Source organism: Schizosaccharomyces cryophilus (genome assembly GCF_000004155.1).
Source record: "Schizosaccharomyces cryophilus OY26 unplaced genomic scaffold supercont4.1, whole genome shotgun sequence".
Classification (NCBI taxonomy): domain Eukaryota; kingdom Fungi; phylum Ascomycota; class Schizosaccharomycetes; order Schizosaccharomycetales; family Schizosaccharomycetaceae; genus Schizosaccharomyces; species Schizosaccharomyces cryophilus.
In genome coordinates, this window is record NW_013185624.1 from 1,664,628 (window position 1) to 1,687,669 (window position 23,042).

Genomic DNA, 23,042 nt, shown 5'->3' on the forward strand with positions numbered 1-23,042 from the left:
GTCTTTTCCTCCATATGATCTCGTTGTATATTTTACTGTAGTATAATCTATCGAGTTCGTGATAAAAAAGCAAACGATTTTATATTTAAATATAAGCAGGATTTATTTGATCACACTCTCTTTCTAACAAGGATTGCTTTATTAAACATCTCTTCGCTTGCAACGTGCACGTTGTGCTTGCTTTGCTGTCTGCTCGAAGGAAATTATCAGCAAGTTTTATGATCAAATTACGATCCTACTCTGGCAAAAAAGCTGAATAATATTATAATCACTGCTAAAATTATTTCGTAATGACATTTCGAGACCAGTCACTGAGAATGTTGATTCAACAGAATCTCAGGAAAAAGGTACCTTTAAAACCGGAAGAAAAATTTCCATACGAACCAAGCCTGTGTAATTGGGGAAACTATTTTCAAGAAAGGTTAGAAATACCTACCGGAAATGGAGATATAGTTGGATACTTAACTTTGCCTCAACCAGATAGCTGTTTGTTTGTGCTTCAGCACGGTGCCGGTTCAAGCGCTATGTCCTTTGGACCTATGGTTCATGAGCTATTATCAGAATCAGAACATAAGGTGGGCTTTCTTTCCTTGGATCTTCGTGCCCATGGAGAAACAAGTGTCAAACCAGAAAAGGATATGTCTCTTCAGACATTGACAAATGACTTTGTACACGCCGTTCAGTACGTCCAAAACATGTTTCATCTAGAGGGAAAGATGATTTTAGTGGGTCATAGTTTGGGTGGCTCCATTTGTACAGAAGCTGCTGTTCAAAAAAGACTTCCAAATGTCTCTGGTTTGGTCATGATAGATGCTGTTGAAGGTACAGCTATGGAATCTTTTAGCTATATGCGCAGATATGTTATTACGCGTCCTACTTCATTTTCCTCTGTTGAAGAGGCCATTAGCTGGCACTTGAAAACACTTACGATCCGACAAAGGACTTCTGCATGCATTACAGTTCCTTCATTGCTAATTCCTTCAGAAGATCGGAGCTGTTATACTTGGAGAACAGATTTAAATGCTACTTCTCCTTTTTGGTCAGGTTGGTTCACTGGTTTGGATGACAAGTTTTTAAAAGCAGCATGCGGCAAAATGCTCATTGTAGCCGGTGCTGATCGATTGGATAAAAGCTTGATAATTGGCCAAATGCAAGGAAAATATCAACTCGAAATATCTCCAGCTTCTGGTCATTTTGTTCATGAAGACGTTCCTTCTCAAATGGCTTCCCTCCTAATCAAGTTTTGGCATCGTAATCAACCTTTAGTTTTACCAAAAAAATTACAGTTATAATCCTACTTTAATAATTTATAATATCATCTTCATTCACTTTCACTCAGCTATCCTGCACTTTCCTTTACAGTGCCAGACGGTACTCGGTATTCTCATAAACACTACGAAACTCCATATTTGTCTCCGATGATATTTCCCATTCTTCTCTAAGACTTTTTGTTTAAGCTTTCCAAAAAAAACAATCTCTTAATTTTGTTTTAGGCAAACGATTTATACAAAGTGTCTCATGTCCTCCGTTATTACACATGCCCAAGATGCACCTATAGTTGCAGCGGATACATCATACAGTTATGAACAAGTAAACCCCAAAATCCAGCTTTTTGTTAGAGGAGTAATCTTTGAGCTGTTTCGAAATGAACTTTTATCGTTGCCAGAGTCCGTCTTAATGTGCCTTTTCCCTAGAGGTCTAATGCTTGATTATGAAATTCAAGAACACTTGACTAATAATAGACCATTAATCTTTCAAACTGCTGATTTTGATCCTTCTATTTTTGGATATATTGTTAGCTATTTTCGGATGATGGAGTCGCGAATTAACGACGAAATACAGTTTATATCTCCACCGGTACCGTCTTTCCCGGGAAAATGTGGAATAATATTTCTAAAAGAAGACATTGAATTCTATGTTATACCTCCAATGTTCCCAGAAACTCAATCAGCCATGGAAGTGAAACCTATCGACCTTGCAAGAACAAAACAGAAAGTAGCAAGACAGTTATTACAGGAAAAGCGCATATTTGATTGCCTTCATGTGACAAATTCGACACCTGAGGAGTCTGCCGAAAAGAATTTGGTCCGAATGTTATGTTATAGTGGTTTTAGTGAAGATGATGAATGGAAACTGAGAATCCAAGAACCACATCGGGCATGTATAACGTCTGCTACACTCACGAATTTGGACTTCTCAGCAGATAAAGGACCTGTTTCTGATCCAAACTATTTTCCGGTTTTCCATAAGTTGTTATTATTTTGGCAGAAACCGGCTAGAAAATGTTGGTGGGATTCTGCTATGAAAACAGATTTTAACGGAATTGAATTTCCCGTGTGGGTGAGACGAGTTTGGACTTTAGAGCTTGCTGTACTAGGCTCAGCTTCTAGTGAGCCACTGGTTGTATAATAGCTTATTTGCATAGATATCTGCACAAAAATCAATTACGATATATATGTTTCCTTTTTTTTTCATACTCACCTACGTTTACGAACTGGTTAATTAAAAAGAGCAATCGTGTATACTATTCCATTCTTTACCTCGGTTGAATACTGATTCCCTGCAAATCTTTCCAATTCATTTTCTGCAATTTCGGTGCCTTAACCAAGACTATGGGCTGTTTCTTTGTTTTCTGTGCAGTCTTATAACAACCTACTTTTTTTCTCTTTTTTTTTATATATATAGTTGTGTAGCAATTTCTAAAAAATGTTCGGTTTACTTATATATTCTTTTGGGTTCATTATGCATCTTATTAAATTACATAGAATAATATTAACGTTCTTTTAATGAATGACTAACTTGTTAATTCTGTATAGGTTAGCAACTGTGTTAATCAAATTCTTCTTCGACTTACCTCAAAATTGTGTAGGTTTGTTTATGCTTCATTACACGATCATGTCTATGACGACGCTTGTGCTTAACGCGCACGCTTAGTGCACTTTTAGGGAACGACAGTACAGTGGCCTCAATGGTATGAAGAGAACTGTCTACATATGGTTTGCCAACAATCGTATAATCCCTAGATCCTAGCCTCGAAACTTTATCAAAACGAATGGTATCTCCTACCTGGACGTTTTTTATACGGAAGGGTAAGCCCAACTGATCACCTCTGGTGACTATAAAATGTCGGTTATATACACTCACGTCAGCGTAGTGATCAGGTTGTTGTTTTATTGAATCTAATACCTTTTGATCTTCAACTTTAGTACGAGCCTTTTGACGAATCAAGTTTAATGCTGAACCTGCTTTGAAAAATTCTACTTGATCTTTACTCATCGTATGCTTGCAAGGGATTTCCACTGAAGAGCCATCTTTTTTGGTAACGACAAGAATAATAGGCTCATCCAAAGCGCCATTCAACAATTTTGTAATGCCGCGGGTAGAAACTTTATCCTCAGCATTGATTTTCTCGTAATCAGCTTCATTAGCAAAAGTTAATGGAAGAATACCTTGTTTTTTCAAGTTGGTTTCATGAATGCGAGCAAAGGACTTAGTCAAAATAATTCGGCCATTCATAGCGCGAGGTTGCAAAGCAGCATGTTCACGAGCAGACCCTTCACCGTAATTGTGTTCAGCTACAACCAACCATGGTTGACCTTCATTCTTCCACTTCCACATCAGTTCAGGAATACTCATGCCTTGTCCATTATCATATGCACGGTTTACCTCACCAGTAGCTGCGTTGACCGCACCAATGAGAGTATTGTTACAGATGTTGCTAAGATGTCCTTTATACTTCAACCACTTACCGGCAGCAGAAATATGATCTGTTGTACATTTACCCTTAACCTTAATAGCAACCTTCAAGTTATTCATTTCTCCGCCTTTGTAAGAATCAAAAGGTTCAAGGGCCTCCAAACGGGTAGATTTGGGATCGATTGTTACTTCAGTTTCTGGCAGAGGTTGTGGGTTGGGATCAGGAATGTATGAAGTATCACCAGCAGTAAAACCAGACGGAGGAAGTTCAATGCCTGTAGGAGGAGTAAACTTGAAAGGTTTACCATCAGAAGTTTGAAGGACGTCGCGGGTAGGATCAAAAGCAAGGTCAGAGGAGAAGATCTTAGAAGCAACAATAACTGGGCTGGTCAAAAAGTTCATGGTAGATGGGTTACCATCATTACGAGAACGGAAGTTGCGGTTAAAACTAGTCAAAATAGCGTTTGGTTCTTCAGAGGAAACCTTGTCATCACGCTTCCACATACCTATGCAAGGACCGCAGGCATTGGCGAGAACAACAGCACCAGCATCTTCGAGACGCTTTGTGATACCGTCACGCTCAATAGTTGCGCGAATTAGCTCGCTACCAGGAGTGACTAAGAAAGGTACCTGTGGCTTCAAGCCAGCTTTCGTAGCTTGTTCCACAACGTCAACGACGGTGGACATATCTTGATAGGAAGAATTTGTGCAAGATCCAATGAGACCAGCAGAAACCTTCTTGGGCCATTTATTGGTTTCGATAGCTTTACTGAATTTTTCGATGGGGGTATTTAAATCTGGGGTAAAAGGGCCATTGAAAGAAGGAGAAAGCTCAGAAAGATTGATCTCGACAATTTCATCGTACTTAGCGCCAGCATCAGCAGCTAAATAGTTGTGTTGTTGGTGAATATTTGCAGCTGCATTGGCAACGTCTGCACGATGAGTGGCTTCTAGATAACGCTTCATGGATTCGGTATATGGAAATATAGAAGTGGTTGCACCCACTTCGGCACCCATGTTGCAAATAGTGGCCATTCCAGTACACGAGAGAGATTCAACACCAGGACCAAAGTATTCAATGATATGACCAGTTCCACCACGGACAGTAAGTTTTCCAGCTAAATGAAGAATAAGGTCTTTGGGTGTAGTCCAGCCGGACATAGTGCCTTTCAGATGAACACCGATGATTTTAGGGGCCTTCAACTCCCATGGAGTATTTGTCATGGCATCCACGGCATCTGCACCACCAACACCAATGGCAATCATACCTAAACCACCTGCATTTGGTGTATGAGAGTCTGTTCCCAACATCATTCCACCGGGAGCAGCATAATTTTCTAAAACGATCTGATGAATAATACCACTACCGGGACCCCAAAATTGAATACCGTATTTTCTAGAGGCGCTTTGAAGAAAATTAAAGATTTCTTTGTTATTGGCAATGCTTTCGGGGATATCGCTATTCGCACCGCGATGACCGACAATCAAGTGGTCGCAGTGAATACTAGAGGGAATTAAAGTACGTTCAAGACCACAGGTCATGAATTGGAGTAATGCCATTTGGGCCGATGCATCTTGCATGGCCACGCGATCAGGTTTCAGCTTTAAATACAACGAGCCGCGAATCTGCGAAGGAGAAACACCGGCAAAACTTTCTTCTGGATTCGCCAGGTGTGCATAAAGCACCTTTTCAGCTAAAGTAAGTTTTTCATTAGGAAAAATCTTCCGAACACGTTCAAGCGTTTCAATTAGCTTCTGGTAAGGAGGTGTAACAAACGCAGCATGATTGGCATAACCTCTTATGTCTGCATACTTCTTGCCAAAACAAGCAATGTCCTTAGCAGAACGAATCATCGATAAGTTTGAAGCACCATGCTTCAAGCGACCTAGGATGGCCATGTTGTTTTGGGGTGGTGCAGAATTCGAAGTATCTTATTTGTGAGTAATATCGTTTCCAACGAAAATTTTCTAAAATTATCGCGTACTCAAAATACACTTATTTTAGATTAAATGTTCTAAATAATTGTCTTTATGTTTTTTTATTCTAGTTTTTGATAGTAATTCATCAGTATAATGGCAACTCTTAAAGCTTGAATGTATACTCTCGCAAACGTTTAGTTTATGTCCGCTTATTTAGACCTCAATAGCCATCGGTAATTCGTTTCTCCGGCTGTTCTTGCAGTCATAGCCAGGTTGTACTCGAGGTGATTCTGATGGAATTGATTTTTCTAGTAAAGTAAAAAGAATTAGAAATCCGTGCATAAAATAAATCAAAAAGAGAAAAAAAGGAGCCTACAGCACCCCGGATTCCCATGTTGTCTCCAACCATAGTACTAACGAGGCCCTCAGACGCTTAACTGCAGTGATCGGACGGGAACTGGTGTTTTCGCCTAGGTATGGCCGTAGACGTTGTAAATAACATTTAAAGATTCTTGTATAGTGTGAAAATGGTTCTGCATATCAAAGTGACGTCCTCTTGTTACTGAGGACAAGGATCCTCTGGTGAATCTACATGGTCAAAGCAGTAAACATCTAAAAAGACTTTCTTACCATTTACATGATATATTATTTATTTGATATGCTTATTTAACAACATACGACACTATGCCTGAGTGGTTAAAGGGATAGACTAGAAATCTATTGCGGTCTCCGCGCGCAGGTTCAAATCCTGCTGGTGTCGAAGTTTTTGTTAACTTCTAACAGCTTTTTACATTATTTTCTAATTATTGTAATCATAATTTAAAAAATGCAGTGATAATTATACTCTATCTATAAACCTGTAAAATCGGATCCGAAAATAATTAAGCTTATAAATAAAAAAGTTGGACCAAAAAAACCGTTATACTTTTAATTCTGAAGAATGAACATGGTCAGCCTTAAGTTTTGAATCGAACTTTTCAGTGTCAAATGTTGACAGAGGAACTCCTTCTGTTTCTTCAATATCCGTAGGAGTCTCCATTTGAAGCAGGTAGTGGTCGGTCTCTTCAAAATGTTCATCCATGTACTTGCTGCCGCACTCAGTAACAGGAAAAACAGTGCAAATAATAACATGGGCTATGAATGAAACGAGGATTCCAATTAAGTAAGCCAGCTTACTCATTGTCATAGCAGCCTGGGGTACCTTGTCTCCTACGCTACCGGCCAAACCGGTAACGTTAATTACTAAACCGCATATATAGGAAATAAACCCACGAAAAGAGATGCCGTGGAAAAACCAGTAGGGGCCTTTGTCATCGGTGGTATACAAGGAACCAACTTTTAGGTAGCCTTTGCGTACAACATAATAATCAGCAAGCATGACTCCAGCAAAGGACGAAAGAAAGACGGCATAAGCACTCAAAGAAGAAGAAAAGCTATTGGAACTTGAAAGTAAATTCCAAGGACACATGGCAATGCCAACAATCGATGCAATATAAGCTCCTCTCCGAATATTGATGACGGCAGGAAACAAAGCAGAAAGATCATTTCCTGCAGACACGGTATTAGCGGCGATGTTCGTACCTAACTGAGCAAGGCACAGTCCTGTAGCAATAAAAAATACGCCAGCTCGAACACCATGGGCATTTGAATGATTTAAAAAGTTGGATAGAAGATCCAACGGATTCCATATATTTTCACCATATATCGATTTCGAAGCAGAGCCAACCAAAACACCAATTAAGGTTGTAATACCAAAACCTACGGGAATGGTAATAATTTGAGGCCATAAAGGAGCATTGGGAGTTGTAGCAAAGCGAGTGAAATCGGGATTATTCACAATTAGGGTAGCAAAATTATTAAGGCAACTGACAATACCGCTAACAACAGCCCAACCATGATCCCATCTGTTTAGAGTAGTAGGCGAATGAATAGCATCACCTGCTCCGTGAGCTTTTACTAGAGCCCAGATGAGGAAGGCGATGGCAGCAGGCGGAGCCAGAAATGATTTTACGGTAAACAAATGACGAAGTTGGTGAACGGGAAACCAAATCGCAACATTAGAGATAAGCCAGAAAATAAAAAATCCTAACCATTGATAAGTTTTGGTCCCACTCTTACTCATTGTATCTGGAATATGAGAAAAGGAAGGCCAGATGGAACGAATCATAAGGGTTACGCATTCACCTCCAATCCAAGCTTGGACACCATACCAGATACATGCCATGACGGCACGGTTGAGGATTGGCCAGAAAGAGCCCCAGATGCCAAAGGAGCTACGGGATAAAACGGGGAAAGAAATGTGGTAAACGGAGCCAGCACGACCTACTGCAGCCAAAATCAAAGCAGATAAGGTGTAACCGACCCAAACCGTGATCCAAGCTTCCCACCAAGCAAGGCCACTGGTAACCGCGGTACCTGCAATCATCCAAGTATTTACATTGATGGCATCTGCAAGCCAAAATGCCACATAGTTCCATGAATCCCAAAGCCGAAAACGTTTTTTTACTGGGTAGAGGTCCTCGTTATTGAGAAACCGTTCAGACATGGTCATTTCGGATTTTGCATTCAGAAGGATCCAGCGCTGGACAAAATCCGAGAGTTTGCTATTTTTATAGTTCCACATCATACCGTGAACATATAAATAAGGATTAGAAGGATAAGTCAAACAAACGAGGTTGAAAATGAGATGAAAAGACTAATTGAATGAAAAAAGAAAACAAAACATAAGCAATTGGCTGAACTAAGACAAACCAATGTTTCGATGTCAAAATAAGTAGCTTGTCTATTAATTTGCGAAAGAAAAATAAAAAAGACGTAAAAAAATAAATAATTAGACCAAATGAAGCAATTGGAGGTTTAATAACCAAATTAAATAATCATGAATAAAAGAAATGCTAAAATGGATGAACAAAAAGAAACGTGATCGATGATTGAAGTCTTGTAAAATTCGCTTTGACTACCAAATGAAGACAACAAGCGTTAGCAAGAAAAGGAAAGATGCTTCTTGCATTAAATATTAGGCACAAAGATCAAGAGATTATTTGATAAGATTTGCTTGTGTGATATCTAATCTTTGGAACCGTCCAGTTCAACTAACTCTGTTAACAAACCTGCTACGGATTGTTTACATGAAGTATAGAACCGAGGGATCGGATTCGTTTGCGTCGTCTTTTTTTGCATTCTTTTCCTTCGATTATATACGTATCGGTAAATGACCGCATAATTTATGCGATAAGTTAAAGATAAACCTGCGCCAGACTGATTGGGTGCAGATAAAGGGTGGGGGGTAAAGATAAGTTAGAAGTCAATCATTGTCGGAGGAGGAGCCGTAACAAGATGTTACACCATGGGTAGCAGAACAGTTCTTTGTAAAAGCGACAGTGTGGAGGGATGTAAAGCAGTGGCTTAAAATTTTCGGTATTTTTTATTGTTCTTCCTTTACGGTAAGTACGTCAAGGGAAAATGCATCATAAATCATAGAATGTTCCATGAAAAAGTTCCTTCACTTTTTTCAGTGAATCTCTCGTTTTGCACTTTCTTGGGGCTGGATAAACATTCATCAGCAGTCCAATCCAATCCAGTCCAACCCTGTCCTTGTCTGAATCCCTTCCCTTCGTTGATCGTACTACAGAGGAAATAGATAGCGAAACACTTGGAAACGAAGGAGCATTTGGTGAATCTCGTTCAAGGGAAGCTACCGATTCCTAGTATTACTCGTTATGCTTTTTTCGGAACATTCGACTGAGCTATTCGGTAGTAAACAATGCGGCAAAAAAGACAGTTTGTGCTTCTATTCTGTTTTTACAAGCTTGTATCGCTTAGTTTTTAGCATGATTCTTTTTTAAAGGGAGTAGGTACTTAAAAGAAAAGAGGGTTTAGTTCTATTTGAAATTTAACTAGATAGTTTCGAAAGTAAAATAAAAATAAATAAATAAAAAGTTTAAATTGAGCTCGCTGTAATAAAAACTCGTCTAAATCAACTGTTCAACTTTTCTTCTTCTATGCTTCAAGGTGTATGCTCCAATGATTGCCATTTCCCATCTTATCCATATATAGGCGTATCCATTTTGGTGTTCTACAGCGCAATGGGATTTGACCTTTCTATTTTCTGTAAACATTCTACTTGTTCTATCCCCGGAACCGTACTGCGTTGAGCTGCCATATTTTCCACTAGCAACCGTCACTTGGGCTACAGAAAATTTAGGACATACCTCACCTACCAATAACAAGAATATACACTCAACAAATCATAGAGCTTTACGGATTCATACGGAAAGGCTCAAACGCGTCAATTGAACATTGTGAAGAAACTTGTGTTTGTATTTGATCGTTCTACTGGAAAGTGCCTCTGTTGCTTAAACGCGTGTCTAAAGTGACCGAGTACTTATAGAAATTTGTTAGTATTCTGGGTTTTGTAAAAATCATTCTTTTTCTTCTTAAAATTGCCTTCTTTTAACTTGGATTTTCCTTCCTTGCAATTGACGCGTTGGGTAGAGGACATTGTGTGTGGCTTTTTATAGACTGGTTCTTCTCTTACTTGTACTTTTTTTAGTCCTCCATCAAACTTGATTTGTGCGCTACGCTTTCTTCCATGGGTCAAGGGAAAGGTCGTACATTTTATGAGAATCAATTTCCGAATCATGGTGCTTATGAATCACTAACGGAATTTGATCTGTATCTGGAATCCAAGACAAACGAGTCAAGCGGGACTCCTCTCGGCTTTCCTCCTAACCTATCCCCTTTGTCATTACAAGATATAGGGTCCATCCATTCCTCTGTAAACCAAGTCAGTCCCAATGATCTTGAAATCTCTAGACTAGACTCGGTCGATTCCCCTTCTTCCAGTGCTAGTGCTCATATGTCTAGCCCTTCTTCGTTGTCCTTTGAAACTAGGCTGCAAAATCCCACCGGTAATCCAACAAACGGTAATGACACACTTTCCTCGGAGAATTATATTTCTTCGGATTTCGGAGGAAATTGTGCCATTCTAGATAATAGTCAGGAGAAAAACACACCAGACGAGTATACTAGCAAACTGAAGTGGCCGTTTCAGAAGCTGAATGAAGTTTGTGATAACTCCCGAAGCCAGTCTTCCAAACGCGGGGTTGGCATTTTGCGCCGTTTCCTTCCTTCCTCCCGGTTAGGACGTTTAAATCGCGTCTCTCCTTTACGCACATCTAGTACTACAGGTATATATTCGCTTGACTCGCCTGATCTAACACCTCTTTCTGTCTCCACAACTCATCTTCATCACTCTTCTGCGAATGATTCCGGGAACCAGTCTCGTTCCCCTAGCCTGAAGGCGGGTCTTTCATCTGCTGATGTCAAACAGATGGACGTTGCTGAACGATCTAGATGTTTGGATGCAATGCTAGAGGAAGTCCTTCAATTAGATACAGCGTACGAGGCTGCTGAAAAACGAATGATGGAATCTGGTTGGAGCAGTATGGAAGAAATTCGCGATGTTCATGCCAAGCGATTAGATGCTTGGCAAACTTGGAAACGAAACTTACTTCCCTTACGAGGTAAGTGCTAGTATCTGTGCCTTGAATTTCTTCTGTTATTTCCTTCTTTTCAATTGTTCTTGTATTCCCTACGAACTTTAAAAACTGCTCCTTTTTTAGCCACTTTTTAGGTTTAGCTTTCCTTGTTTCCCTTTTTTTTTCGTCCATCTCCATCACCATCTCTCCTCAATTTGATGGTGATATTTGTCCTTGCATAAACAGTTGGCAACGCTGGCCTACTTTTTTTTTTCTCTCGCATTTTTATTCAAAAAATTATATTTCGGTATTTGTTGGTTAATGTTTTTCATGTTCTTTATCCTGTTGTTTGTCCTAATGCCAATGTTTCAAAAGTTCATTGATAGCAGTCTTAGATAGTTACAAATTGAGTTATGCATATTTCTTCAACGCACTCTATTTTTCTCATTTTACGGTTTTGTATATCTAAATAAAATAATATTGCAACTCTTTTGTTTCTTGCACATAATGCGTACGACGGTGTACCCAGTATTTTAAGTACTCTCTACTTGCAATATCCATATATGCCTACAGATACATATGTTCAATAGATTGAAGTTCAATCATACAAAAGGGGAAATCACCACATGCATTAATAATTTTTCTAAGCTCTAGGCTTTTCCTTCTTTTCGTGGAAGAGGGCAGCAAGACCGACACCAGCGACCTTGACGACCTTGAAACGGACACCAGGAATATCACCCTTAGCCTTACCCTTACGGCCGAAACCAGAAAGCAAGACTTCGTCGTTTTCGTCAACAAAGTTGAGACAACCGTCGTTGGGGACGAAAGCGGTAACCTTCTTACCGTTCTTGATTAATTGAACACGAACGCACTTACGAATGGCAGAGTTGGGTTGCTTGGCTTCAACACCAATCTTTTCGACGACAATACCCTTGGCGTGAGAAGAACCACCGAAAGGAGAAGACTTGAAGGCAGTACCTAACAAGCGCTTCTTGTAGTGAGCATCAGCCCAGCGCTCTTCACGACGGTGAGTACGGAGCTTACGAGCGGCGTTCAAACCAGCGGGTTTTCCCATTTTGTTATGTCTTTGCTAACTTTACGGGCATCATACTTTTGCTTCCTAAACATTTGTGACTGTTCGGGTTGGATTAGGGTAGGGTTCCAACTTAAGTTTGGAGGAGATGTAGTTTCGTTGGGAGTATAGTCAGCAGGTTACGGTTATTCTTTTACAGGTATGATAGTGTAAGGATAATAATAATAATGAAGGATATTATAAAAATATGGAAACGATTGAAGAATCAAAGCTTTTGTTTATTTTATTCAAGAATTATAAAAATGTAAATAAAAAATACGTGTATATATTTTTGGTTGTGTATGAAGTGTTTGGTGTGTGTTATTGTAAGTCATAAACAGGTATTGTATAAGACATTAGTTGTTGCAGTTACTTTGACGCGGCTGGTCCGTTTTGAAGCAATTGAGCGACAGCACGTACAATAATGCAGTGATCTTGGACCTGACGAAGACCCTAAAATTCATGGTTAGAACACTCTAGCTGATTCCTACTAGCAATTCCTTACCGATACGCAAATAACACCAATCTGGACACCGGACGTAAGAGTAAGGGGGAAACCACCACCAAAAGCTCCATAGTCCCCTTCAGGAACATTATACTTGGTAGAGATTGTTGTTTTCGAGTCGGACATCATCAAGCCCATGCGGAAGCTAGACATATGGAAGCGATTGACAGTAGCATACTTTCGTTTAATAAAGGCATCGTTGTCAGGACTGCTTCCGTCAAAAGCTAGGTGGAAAACTTGATGGCCGTTGATCGTGATATCGATAACTATAGGAGCTGTATAGCGGGCTTGGCTATATAGTCTACGAATGATTTCTCCCAGAGTATAGCAGTCAGAGTACGAGACAGAAGGGAAACGAAGGGCATGTTCTTGCTCTTGAACAATTTTTTGAAGTTCTTGAAGATCGTTTTTGGGGTTTTGAAGAAATCGAGTTTCTAGTTCGTTACTTTTTTCTAAAACCTTTGAGACAAAGTTAACAAAACAGAGTCCATAACTAAAGAGAGAAAATGCTTGAATCTATTTAAAGTACTTCAATTTACTTACAACATCAAAATCAACGGGGGCCATGATAAAAAGCTGCTTTTTTGTTATGGGTAAAAGAAGAGGAAAGGTAACGAACGATGATGTCCTTTTGTCGATGACTTCAGTAAGAACAAGGTACCAAGAATTTCCTACTGCATCCACAAATGGATTGTAAGGTCGTATTTCAAAATATATTTCTCTAAAGTATATTTCCTAAAGAATTGAAAAGAATTCATCAAGTTGATGATCTCAACAAACTTTTGGGAATGCAATGCATTTTTTTTTAAAGACTTTTGCTAGAGTATAATGAAGATAAATAAAAAATATTAAAACAAAAACATAATAATGCAGCATATTTCGTATCCAATTCTTCTTTTGGTAAAAAATCGTTACCAAACTTTGAAAACCAAACAATTAGTAAAGCAAAAATTTTTTTAAAAGAAGACAGACAAAGTACCTTGGAACCTCGCATTTGTTCATTTTTCATATTTTATTTAAACTTTGAGTTCATTTTCAGTAGCTCCTTTCATTTCTAAACGGTTTTTTGACTACAAACATGTTGGTTCGTCTATTATTGTTTCTTTGTTTATTTACTTGATTCTAAAGGATCGTCATAGAAATAGCTTATTTAAACGAGCACCAATGTTGATCTAGTTTGATTTCGGTTCTCACGACCAATGGTTTGTTGCTTGAACTTTGATATATCATACCCTTAGCGTGAGAGGATTCATCATCTCATGCCATTTTCCATGTAATCTCTGCCCAGCAAAACGAATACTTTTTATAGGCTTTGGATCCCAATTTTCAATTATAATTTCTTCCTTAGACATAACTTCCTCTTAAATCTTAGTTTTTGGGGTTTCTCGTCGAAGACTTAAAACCGCTTCTCCCTTGCTGTTTCCTGTTTCCTTCAACTTGTCTGTGTACTGAATCGAAAAAGGTAATTCCAACGGTTTTCACCCTAAAACTTTTCTTCTTTTCTTTACTTTTGGATTCTTGCAGGATTTGCTGCTTCACCTTGCTTTCTTCAAGATTAGTGAAACCTTTTCTTATACTTATTATTAATTGTCATCCTTGGCATTCTGTTGCTTATAATTTTGTACTCGTTTTTATTTCATTTCCCTTTTTTCTTACTCGTTGTCATGGAAATTAAAGACTATTATTGCGTTGAAACAAACACTCCTAGACAGACTGGCGAGTCGCATACTTATCGATCCATTCACTCAGCCAACAAGCTTCTTACAACTCCTGAGGATGGTGTGAAAACTGTTTATGACTTGTTTCACGGCGCTGTCAAAAGCCATGGAGTTAGAGAAGCTATGGGCACCCGAAAACTGATCAAAGAGCATGTGGAAGAACGTGAAATTATTCGTAAAGTCAATGGAACTCAAGTTGCAGAGAAAAAGACCTGGAAGCTTTATGAATTAGGCCCCTACGAGTTTATGAATTACATCCAGACTTATGACATCGCACTTGCCCTCGGGTCTGGTTTGAAAGTCAACGGTATTACTACCGATAGTAGCCTTCTGTTTTTTGCCGGTACTAGTGAGAAATGGTTTTTGACTGCTCAAGGATCTATTAGTCAGTCCATTCCTATTGTTACCGCCTATGAAACTTTGGGTGAGGACGGTGTCATAACTTCTTTGCAAGAGTGCTCTTCTTCAGCCATTTTCACTGACCCAACCCTACTTCCCAAACTGGTGAATCCTATAAAGCATTGCCCTTTAGTTAAGGTTATCATATGCAGTTCTGAACCTTCTGAGGAGCAATCTGATCTCGTGCACTCTGCTAATCCTGACATTAAGTTATTAACCTATCACCAATTGCTGAAACTCGGTCAAGAGCATCCTCAACCCGTCCTTGCTCCAAAAGCTGACGATGTTTGCTGCTATATGTATACATCCGGCTCAACAGGCAAACCAAAAGGTGTTGTTCTTTTGCACCGTAATATCATTGCTGCCTTAGGAGGCATCAATCGAATTCTCTCTCAACATATCAACGACAAAGACTATGTTTTGGCTTACCTTCCTTTGGCCCATATCTTTGAGTTCATTTTTGAAATGTGCTGCTTTTATTGGGGTGGTGTTCTAGGCTATGCTTCTCCCAGAACGCTTACAGATGCCAGTGTCGTTAATTGTAGAGGTGATATGCCGGAATTCCGTCCCACTGTCATAATTGGTGTTCCTGCCGTGTACGAACTAATCAAAAAAGGCATTCTCACAAAGGTGTCTGCTATGCCTGTTCATCGTCAGAAAATTTTCTCCGGCTCACTTGCTTTGAAACAATATCTACTTAAACGTAATCTTCCTGGCACTGGAACGTTAGATGCGATAGTCTTCAATAAAGTAAAGGCCGCAACCGGTGGACGTCTTCGTTATTGTGTTTCTGGTGGCGCTGCACTTGCTGCTACTACACAAGCCTTCTTAAGTACTACTCTTTGCCCTGTTCTTCCAGGATATGGCCTTACAGAAACCTGCGCAGGTAGCTTTGTTTTATCCCCCGAACAATGGCATCTGTACGCAAATTCAGTAGGGTTTCCAGTCCCTTCTATTGAATTTAAACTTGTGGATATTCCAGAATTGAATTATTACTCAAATGGCAGCCCTCCAAGGGGTGAAGTCTGGATTCGGGGACCGGCCGTTTGCAATGGTTATCTCAATCGCCCAGACGACAATGCCTCGTCTTTTACTGAAGACGGATGGTTTAAAACTGGTGATGTTGGAGAGCTAGCTAAGGGTAATACTCTCCGATTAATTGACCGCAAAAAGAATATTGTAAAATCTTTGAACGGTGAGTATATTGCTTTGGAAAAAATTGAAACACAATATCTCACAAGTCCTCTTGTGTCTTCCGTTTGCGCATACGCTGATGTTAATCATGTGAAGCCGGTAGTCATTGTTTATCCCGATGAAAAAGCTCTTCGGGCCTGCCTTCTAAAGCACAAAGGAAAATCTTTCAGTGGTGATACAGAGGCTGCTTTTAGCCAATTATGCGAAAACAAAGAAGTTCAAAATATCGTGTTGGCTGATCTCATAGCGATTGGAAAAGCCCAAAAATTTGCTGCTATAGAACTTCCACACGCTGTTATTCTTAGTAATTTTGAATGGAGTCCTGAGAATAATTTCTTAACTGCATCTCGGAAGGTTAAAAGACAGACGATTGAACAGTTTTATCGTACCCAAATTCAAGAAGTATACAGTTAAATACCATATATGAATTATGGTAACGTCGTTTATTGTGACTAATGCAGATAACAGCTATTGTTAAACTTTCTATCATATCGGTTTATCGATTTTGCCCTATCTTTCTTTTTAATTTCTTCTGTTCTTAATTCTTATATTTTGCTATTTTATCTCTACCTGGCAATTGTATGAAGCCCTTATGGCTGTATTCTTATTTCGTAATGAATTTACTACAGGTTTTAATGATAATTAATACCATATTTTGCAATTTGTATAAGTCATGTAAATTATTGTTGTTGAAAGTGGAATTGCTAATTGCCTGTGAATATGGAATAATTTGTAATCTTGCCAGGTTCCTTTTTCTTGTACACTATATGATGAAATAAATCTAATGATATCTAGCATCTTAAAGGCTTTTTACAAATCAATTAATGCACAAAAGTAAGTTATTGAGAAAGTACTATAAATATATTAAATTACCGTAGATGGTCGTATGACAAAATTGAGTAAACTCATTTCATTATTAATTATTTAAGAAAAAATACTACTGATGATTGTTGAGTTTACCTTCACAAGCTATTTTTGTACATAAATCTAGCGCGCCATACTTTTGGAATAAGTAAAAAAGAAGACAATGTACCCAAAAGTATCCCGGTAACATGAGCATCGAAAGCTATTTGGGTTTTATCGTCATAATTCAAGGTGATGAGAAGCGATTCAACAAAAAAATCAAGAGGTAAGATTGTTGACGCTCTAGCAGGAATAACAAAAAACAGCACAAATTGAGCAAACGGATAAGTACAGGCAAATAATGCCATAATACCGTAGACAGAACCTGAAGCTCCAAGTACTCCCTTTCTCCAACTTAGAGGCAACATTTCCACACCCTTTTTGGTCGCATATGATGACAATGTTAACTTACTCCTCATATTTTTCAGACAACTTTGGGTTTCAAAAAGATTGTCCTTTCTGAAAAGGATGTCCCATACATGCAAAGGGCCTTTTAAAGTAACTGCATCATCTTTTCTTAGTAACCTTTCTAAAACTACAAAATTTCCCATAACACCGGACAAAAAATATGTAGATAATGATCGTAGAATACCAAACCGGTAAACGATTACAGTCATGAAAGAATAAATAGCGATGCAATTGACAAGAAGGTGAGTTAAATCTTGATGCGAAAAAAGACTAGTAACTAATGTCCACCAGCGACCTTCGTACAAGTTTTGTAAAGAGCACTGCGTATGTTTCAACATCCAATTGAACCTTTGAAAATCTTGTAGAGATCTTATCTCATTTCTTGCAAGGTCCCAATGCCAAAAGAAAAAAAAGTTGATTAAACAAATAAGGATTGCTGTCACCGTTGCAACGTGGGGACTTGATCGATGCTCACTGGGAGGGGGTAATAAAAAGGGTGTTTTAGGCTTTTGTAAGCGATTTTTGTGAGACGAAGAAAAGCAACGGCGTATTGATAATATTTTTATAGATGTTGGTAAACCGACAGTCAAAGAATTTGGCTTCGTAGCAAAACCAACCAGTCGGTAACACTTTTGTTTCAATGAACACGTTACATATTTCGTAAGCGGTGGCTTACATATGTGAGAATATGCACACTTATTAACTGAGAAATTTTGAATTTTTTGATCATAAGAAAAGATTTTTAGTGGGGATGTTAAATATGAAGAAAGGATTTTTCTTTTTGGGCATTCTCGAACGGCGAAACTTTTCATAAGAAGATTCATAGCACAAAAGCTGTCATCAATTGAGGGTATTATAGACTCGCGAAAGGTTATTAAGTATTCGGTGTCAATACTGATATAGATATAAACAACAAAATATCGATATAAAAAGCGATATTTTTACTATTTTTTTTGTTTATTCTTTGAACGTGAAATACCGTAACAAATTATGTTTTAAAAGAAAGAATAAGTGAGAGGGGAGGGCGTCCTAATGACCAAAGTAAAGAGATTAACGAAAAAAAAAGCAGCAGCGATGCTAATTATTTACAAGAAACAAAGTATTAATGTTGGAAGGAATAAAGTAAAAAGAGCGTTAGTGTATCTCTCAAAATTCATTTAAAGTCCGAGCACAAACGCAATGTAAACAATTAAGTTGAAACTCAGGTGAAGAACAAAAGCTGCAAAGAACACTTGGAAACGTTAAATGAACAAAGAAAAAAAAAAATTAGAGCTAGAGTCAAAAAGATTAAAATACCTTCAGGCACTAAAATATCATAGGAAAAAAGAAGAAACGCAAAATAAAGAATCAAAAATGAAATCCGGTAGATCGAGCGTAAAGATAAAAAAGAAATTAGCTTGATCGCTCAATAAATATTATCGAAAAGTCAATTAGAAAAAGGATAAAGCGAAGTTCAATCCGACTAAGGTGCCTTCCATAGTGAAGGGCATAACGTCAGAAAAGTAACAATGTTGTAAGAACATAAACAATTCGGAATAAACATTAGGTTGTGTAAAGAAATAGCAAATAAAGTTTTATCGGCTCTCTGAAATGGAAAATGGAAAATGGAAATAAAAAAATAAATAAAAAGATTCCATTATAGAAGAAGCCGAATTTAACAAACTTGTTTGCTCAATCTTTTCGAAATAAAGTTTGTAATGTACAGGATGGAAAAGCCAATGTGGTGTTAGAATTCGAAGGTGGTTCTAAAGTGGGCAGGGCTCTTAACGAAGGACGCTGATCAGGTAAAATGCGCGTAGACTGCGAAACTCCGGTAAGATTGGGCAATAAAAAGGGACGCTGTTCCATGCCTGATGGCATTCCAGAATAAGGTTGTGTACTCTCATCTGCAGATCCCATGTAGGCGTCCTGTGAAGGAGCGTAACGAGAAAGATTGCTAGTTGCAACAGGTGAGTGCATAGAAAACTCTTGGGAAGGAGCTACGAGCACGGCTTGTGCCTGATAAGCATTCAAAACGCTTTGGTTTGGTGCTGTAGGAGGAACCTGTGCATACGGGGCTGACATTTGTGTCATCGGTTGAGTCCCATATGATGAATGCTGAGTGGGAGACTGTTGTAAGGGAACAAGAGGCATAGATTTATAAGGGTAACCAAACGAAGCGTTAGAAGGAGCTAATTGAGTAGAAGATAAAACGGAGTTTGTAGTAGCGGCAGAAGAAGATGAGAAAAAGGGAGGGCGCTTGGAAGGAACGGAAATCCTTCTTCGATTATGATGGGATATGATGGGATAATCATTTACATGCGATTCTTCCTTAACAGAAAGCATTTGGGGGCTTGCGGAGGGGCCAGATGAGCCCGAGGAAGGAGAAGAACAAGAAGGTGATAAAGCTGTAAAGCCTAATGTAGTGCCTTGATTCAGGATGTCAGAAACGGAGAAACGACGAAAGGAACCACCATTTTTAGAGTGAAGAGCGGCGACATTGGAAACGGATTTTCTCCGAGGCCTGACCGTTCCTTTTGATTGTATTTGGACATCTTGCGGAGTCAGAGATACTGTTGTTGGCTTTGCATATGCTACAGATAGAGCAACAACCGCAGCCTGAACTGGGTCGGAAGATTTTTTGGCATCCGAGTCCTCTGGAAGATCAGCTTTAGAAGAAGATTCTTCATTCGTTAATTGATGAGGTTGAGTATCATCAACAGTAACGGAAAGGACGTCAGGATTGACAAGAGCCTTTCTTAGATGTGTTCTTACATGTCGGATGAGCTCGTCGCGACGCGTGAACCGTTTCCGACATTCGAAATATGAGCAAACAAATGGTTTTTCACCTGTATGACTTCGGATATGACGAGCTTGGTGCTCTTGACGATGGAAGATGCGTTTGCAAAAGGGACACTCATAAGTTTTCATTTTGAATATAACAAAGCTGGAAAGATGAGAGGGGAGAATGAAAAAAAAATAAAAAAATAAAGACAAGCAAGACAAAAAAAGTTTTTGAGGCAAAAAGCGAATCGAATTAGATAAAAATGGGGTAAAGAGCGGGATTTATATGTTGATTTGTAAGACAGAAAGAGAGTAGAGTGAACAGAGCGTAAACTAAGAGAGAAACTTAATGGTTATCAAAGAATAGTAGATTTCTTCATATTCTTTTATAGAAAGATCTCCACAACATACGAGGAGGGGGCGCAAAGCTAAAATTTCTTGAATAAAGATCGGATACACAAAAGTAAACAAACCTATTTAGGAGGCAACTCCAATCAACGAAACAAGAAACACGGTAAAAGTGGCAGCCAAGGTCGTGATATGACAAGATTAAGACGCACAAGAAAAATAATAAACTGTATTTAATTGTTTTTCTTGATACCAATGAAGAGAGAGATGGAAGATACCAAAAAGCGAGCAAAGCACAGAAAATGAATGAGCTATAGCTGGAAAGAGATAGCGACAAGACTTACAACTCAGGAATATGATCGAGTTACAATGGCAAAAGTAGAACAAAGGTTGTAAAACCCCTTTTCATGAGTTGACGAAGCAAAATGGTTCCACAGGAAACAATTCTATCAGGGAAACGAAAAGATATGAGAAAACAGAATGAAAGCAGGGATAAATAAGAGACGAGACAATCGAGCAAACTGAGAATTACAAATTCCCACAAACTATACTTGACAAATTGAATAGGAAATTGGAGGGAATTATTAAAGGAAAAGAAATATTAAGTTATTTTTTTCTGCTGCAGAGTCCAAGAAACCCAAAAAGGTATTGATAACGAATCTAAAAAGATCTTCTTATAAAATAAGGACGGCAAGTAAAAATTATACCTGTAAACTAGAAAATGAAGTTGGCAAAGATTAGAGGAGTTTTTTTGGTTCAGGAGCCAATGCATTCATATATAGACGACAGAAAAACCTTTCAACGAGCATGTGCAATTAAGATGCTTCTTCCCTCATGCGGGGTAAGCTAGATATGGATTCAAATGCCGTAACTTTGTGAACTTTTTTGAAACAGGATTGGCAATGAGAGAACTTGGCGGTTAGCTTAATTGGTGTTTAAGGTAATCCTGATGAAAGTCCAGATATCTTCTGACGTCGAGAGGCGGGGAATACCGAGCTAATTTGCGCCATGAATTGTGGAGAAAATGGTGTTTCCCACCGACCGCAGAAGGTCCCGATGTCAAATTGCATTAAGGTTCGTAATTCTGCCCTTACGACTTCATCATCCGTCGGGAAACAGCGAAAGCTTAGTAAGAAGTCCAATGAATTGGCTTAGCAGTAAAGTAAACAGACAGGAATTCAAAATTCAAAATTCAAAGGCAAGAAAAGTTGTGGAAAGCATAAAAACAGAAACCTTGTATTACTGGAGCGCATTCAAGTAATGCGGATTGTTTTTACATTTTCTACCTTTGATGCCTTCACCTTATAGGGTATTCGTACAGCGCCTCTTCGGGAAAGCCATATACTTTAATTGGTTTATAATAAGTCAACTTTTCCCTTTGCGTTTTACGGGAATGTGGGACATTCAAGAATGAATTTACTTGTCAACAAATAAACACAACCCATCTTTGTCGAGTCTCAATAAAGCTTTCATGTTTATAATATAAAATATTACTAGTAATCAATCCTTCATTCGCTTACCATCCGAAATAAACTTTTATGATCTCCTACTCGCTACTAAAGAAGACGTAGACATGCTCGGTTCCATCCATCCATAGACTCCAACACGTTAAAACTACATCTTTCTCTTATGCTTTGCTTTTTCTTATCTTATAATAAAAGTATTTCCGTCAGACTACAAACCTCCATCGCAGTTTAGTTCTTTACTTTTACTTTTACTTTTACTTTTACTTTACAAACGCTACTGGACTGCTATAGACACTCGCCATTCGTACTACCCCCCATCTTTCGTTTTTTTTTTAAAAAAAAAACGCGAAAAAGATTTCATTGCACCTTCAAGTAGTAAGTCGCGATATTTCGATATGGAGCTTACAACCACTTGTCTTCTTCAGGAGTCTTGTCCTTGAAGTGATCACCAAGGAAAGCAATAGGCTAGGTTGGAAAAGTCAGCTTTCGATCGGCTTACTTACGCAAAATAGAATTTTCTTACCTGCAAAATGGTTGTTTTCACCTTAGGAACTTGCATGGCAAATAAAAACACTGAAACGCCCGTTAATACATTTCACTTCCTTAGCTTTCTATTCTTTCATACCTGCAGCACCAGCAGCAAAAGTCCAGCGAGAAATTGCTGGGACACTATGTTTGTTAAAATTCGTTCAATCTTTTGCTTGTTTCTTTGATAACCATACGTCTTTGCTGTTTTTTCTGGGGTTATGAATGAGACATGGGGTTGAACCCGATACGAAGGCTTATTGAAGAACTAAGTCATTATTAGCGGTTCTTTCTTTGTTATTTTTTCTTACAAAAGGGACCATTGCAAACCAATTCTGAAAAGAAAGAGAGAGAGGGGGATAGCAAGCCTTTAGCGGTGTCCGTCTCTACTTCCTTCTTCTATTGTGCATCTCCCTTCCCGTCTGCCCCGTTAGGTTCGATCGTCTTAGCCGGCTAATATAATTCCTTCGTTTCTCCTTCCGAAACAAATTTAATACTTTAAAAATCATCCTACAGAAAATGTAATTTTTCTTCGTTAAACTTTCATTATCAAACCAGGGCAAATAAAAACATACTTCACTATAACATGCTTTTTTACACTTTTACTGAAGCCACGGCAGTCGTAAGTTCGCAGGCCTTTAGTGT

The 23,042-nt window shown here is 38.6% G+C and overlaps 13 protein-coding genes and 2 non-coding genes across 15 annotated transcripts; 6 read left to right on the forward strand and 9 right to left on the reverse strand.

Moving 5' to 3' along the window:
- Window positions 1-15: 15 nt before the first annotated feature.
- SPOG_02965 (carboxyl methyl esterase) lies at window positions 16-1,340 on the forward strand. Its single transcript, XM_013165626.1, has one exon. The coding sequence runs from the start codon at window positions 291-293 to the stop codon at window positions 1,290-1,292; it is 1,002 nt and encodes a 333-aa protein (XP_013021080.1). The 5' UTR covers window positions 16-290; the 3' UTR covers window positions 1,293-1,340.
- On the forward strand, window positions 1,294-2,753 carry SPOG_02964 (phosphatase activator). The gene has a single exon (XM_013165625.1). It carries the CDS (start codon window positions 1,519-1,521, stop codon window positions 2,407-2,409), a length of 891 nt encoding a protein of 296 aa, XP_013021079.1. The 5' UTR covers window positions 1,294-1,518; the 3' UTR covers window positions 2,410-2,753.
- On the reverse strand, window positions 2,712-6,007 carry SPOG_02963 (aconitate hydratase/ribosomal protein subunit L49). The gene is made up of 2 exons (XM_013165624.1): window positions 2,855-6,007; window positions 2,712-2,808 (listed from the first exon to the last, which is right to left on the reverse strand). Exons 1-2 carry the CDS (start codon window positions 5,593-5,595, stop codon window positions 2,784-2,786), a joined length of 2,766 nt encoding a protein of 921 aa, XP_013021078.1. The 5' UTR covers window positions 5,596-6,007; the 3' UTR covers window positions 2,712-2,783.
- SPOG_16149 lies at window positions 5,986-6,100 on the reverse strand. Its single transcript, XR_001203063.1, has one exon. It is a non-coding gene; the product is annotated as a 5S ribosomal RNA (ribosomal RNA).
- A 194-nt stretch (window positions 6,101-6,294) lies between these two features.
- On the forward strand, window positions 6,295-6,376 carry SPOG_16150. The gene has a single exon. It is a non-coding gene; the product is annotated as a tRNA-Ser (tRNA).
- A 20-nt stretch (window positions 6,377-6,396) lies between these two features.
- SPOG_02962 (purine transporter) lies at window positions 6,397-9,290 on the reverse strand. Its single transcript, XM_013165623.1, has one exon. It carries the CDS (start codon window positions 8,240-8,242, stop codon window positions 6,536-6,538), a length of 1,707 nt encoding a protein of 568 aa, XP_013021077.1. The 5' UTR covers window positions 8,243-9,290; the 3' UTR covers window positions 6,397-6,535.
- Window positions 9,291-9,794: 504 nt separating this feature from the next.
- On the forward strand, window positions 9,795-11,597 carry SPOG_02961 (uncharacterized protein). Its single transcript, XM_013165622.1, has one exon. The coding sequence runs from the start codon at window positions 10,208-10,210 to the stop codon at window positions 11,150-11,152; it is 945 nt and encodes a 314-aa protein (XP_013021076.1). The 5' UTR covers window positions 9,795-10,207; the 3' UTR covers window positions 11,153-11,597.
- Window positions 11,598-11,612: 15 nt separating this feature from the next.
- Window positions 11,613-12,191, reverse strand: SPOG_02960 (40S ribosomal protein S23). Its single transcript, XM_013165621.1, has one exon. The coding sequence runs from the start codon at window positions 12,169-12,171 to the stop codon at window positions 11,740-11,742; it is 432 nt and encodes a 143-aa protein (XP_013021075.1). The 5' UTR covers window positions 12,172-12,191; the 3' UTR covers window positions 11,613-11,739.
- Window positions 12,192-12,380: 189 nt separating this feature from the next.
- Window positions 12,381-13,271, reverse strand: SPOG_02959 (uncharacterized protein). The gene is made up of 3 exons (XM_013165620.1): window positions 13,217-13,271; window positions 12,674-13,132; window positions 12,381-12,621 (listed from the first exon to the last, which is right to left on the reverse strand). The coding sequence occupies exons 1-3, from the start codon at window positions 13,238-13,240 to the stop codon at window positions 12,538-12,540; spliced, it is 567 nt and encodes a 188-aa protein (XP_013021074.1). The 5' UTR covers window positions 13,241-13,271; the 3' UTR covers window positions 12,381-12,537.
- A 552-nt stretch (window positions 13,272-13,823) lies between these two features.
- SPOG_02958 (uncharacterized protein) lies at window positions 13,824-14,025 on the reverse strand (the record flags this gene model as incomplete). Its single annotated transcript, XM_013165619.1, has 2 exons — window positions 13,824-13,883; window positions 13,906-14,025. The coding sequence occupies 2 exons, from the start codon at window positions 14,023-14,025 to the stop codon at window positions 13,824-13,826; spliced, it is 180 nt and encodes a 59-aa protein (XP_013021073.1).
- SPOG_02957 (long-chain-fatty-acid-CoA ligase) lies at window positions 13,879-16,664 on the forward strand. Its single transcript, XM_013165618.1, has one exon. The coding sequence runs from the start codon at window positions 14,338-14,340 to the stop codon at window positions 16,396-16,398; it is 2,061 nt and encodes a 686-aa protein (XP_013021072.1). The 5' UTR covers window positions 13,879-14,337; the 3' UTR covers window positions 16,399-16,664.
- Window positions 16,665-16,946: 282 nt separating this feature from the next.
- SPOG_02956 (rhomboid family protease) lies at window positions 16,947-18,119 on the reverse strand (the record flags this gene model as incomplete). The annotated part of the gene is made up of 1 exon (XM_013165617.1): window positions 16,947-18,119. The coding sequence occupies one exon, from the start codon at window positions 18,117-18,119 to the stop codon at window positions 16,947-16,949; it is 1,173 nt and encodes a 390-aa protein (XP_013021071.1).
- Window positions 18,120-18,966: 847 nt separating this feature from the next.
- Window positions 18,967-20,205, reverse strand: SPOG_02955 (transcription factor Rsv1; the record flags this gene model as incomplete). The annotated part of the gene is made up of 2 exons (XM_013165616.1): window positions 18,967-20,028; window positions 20,050-20,205. The coding sequence occupies 2 exons, from the start codon at window positions 20,203-20,205 to the stop codon at window positions 18,967-18,969; spliced, it is 1,218 nt and encodes a 405-aa protein (XP_013021070.1).
- A 1,213-nt stretch (window positions 20,206-21,418) lies between these two features.
- SPOG_05720 (uncharacterized protein) lies at window positions 21,419-22,909 on the forward strand. The gene has a single exon (XM_013166691.1). It carries the CDS (start codon window positions 21,431-21,433, stop codon window positions 21,665-21,667), a length of 237 nt encoding a protein of 78 aa, XP_013022145.1. The 5' UTR covers window positions 21,419-21,430; the 3' UTR covers window positions 21,668-22,909.
- SPOG_02954 (reiske ISP-associated protein) lies at window positions 22,184-22,818 on the reverse strand. Its single transcript, XM_013165615.1, has 5 exons — window positions 22,709-22,818; window positions 22,595-22,665; window positions 22,498-22,541; window positions 22,396-22,445; window positions 22,184-22,337 (listed from the first exon to the last, which is right to left on the reverse strand). Exons 1-5 carry the CDS (start codon window positions 22,718-22,720, stop codon window positions 22,275-22,277), a joined length of 240 nt encoding a protein of 79 aa, XP_013021069.1. The 5' UTR covers window positions 22,721-22,818; the 3' UTR covers window positions 22,184-22,274.
- Window positions 22,910-23,042: the final 133 nt, after the last annotated feature.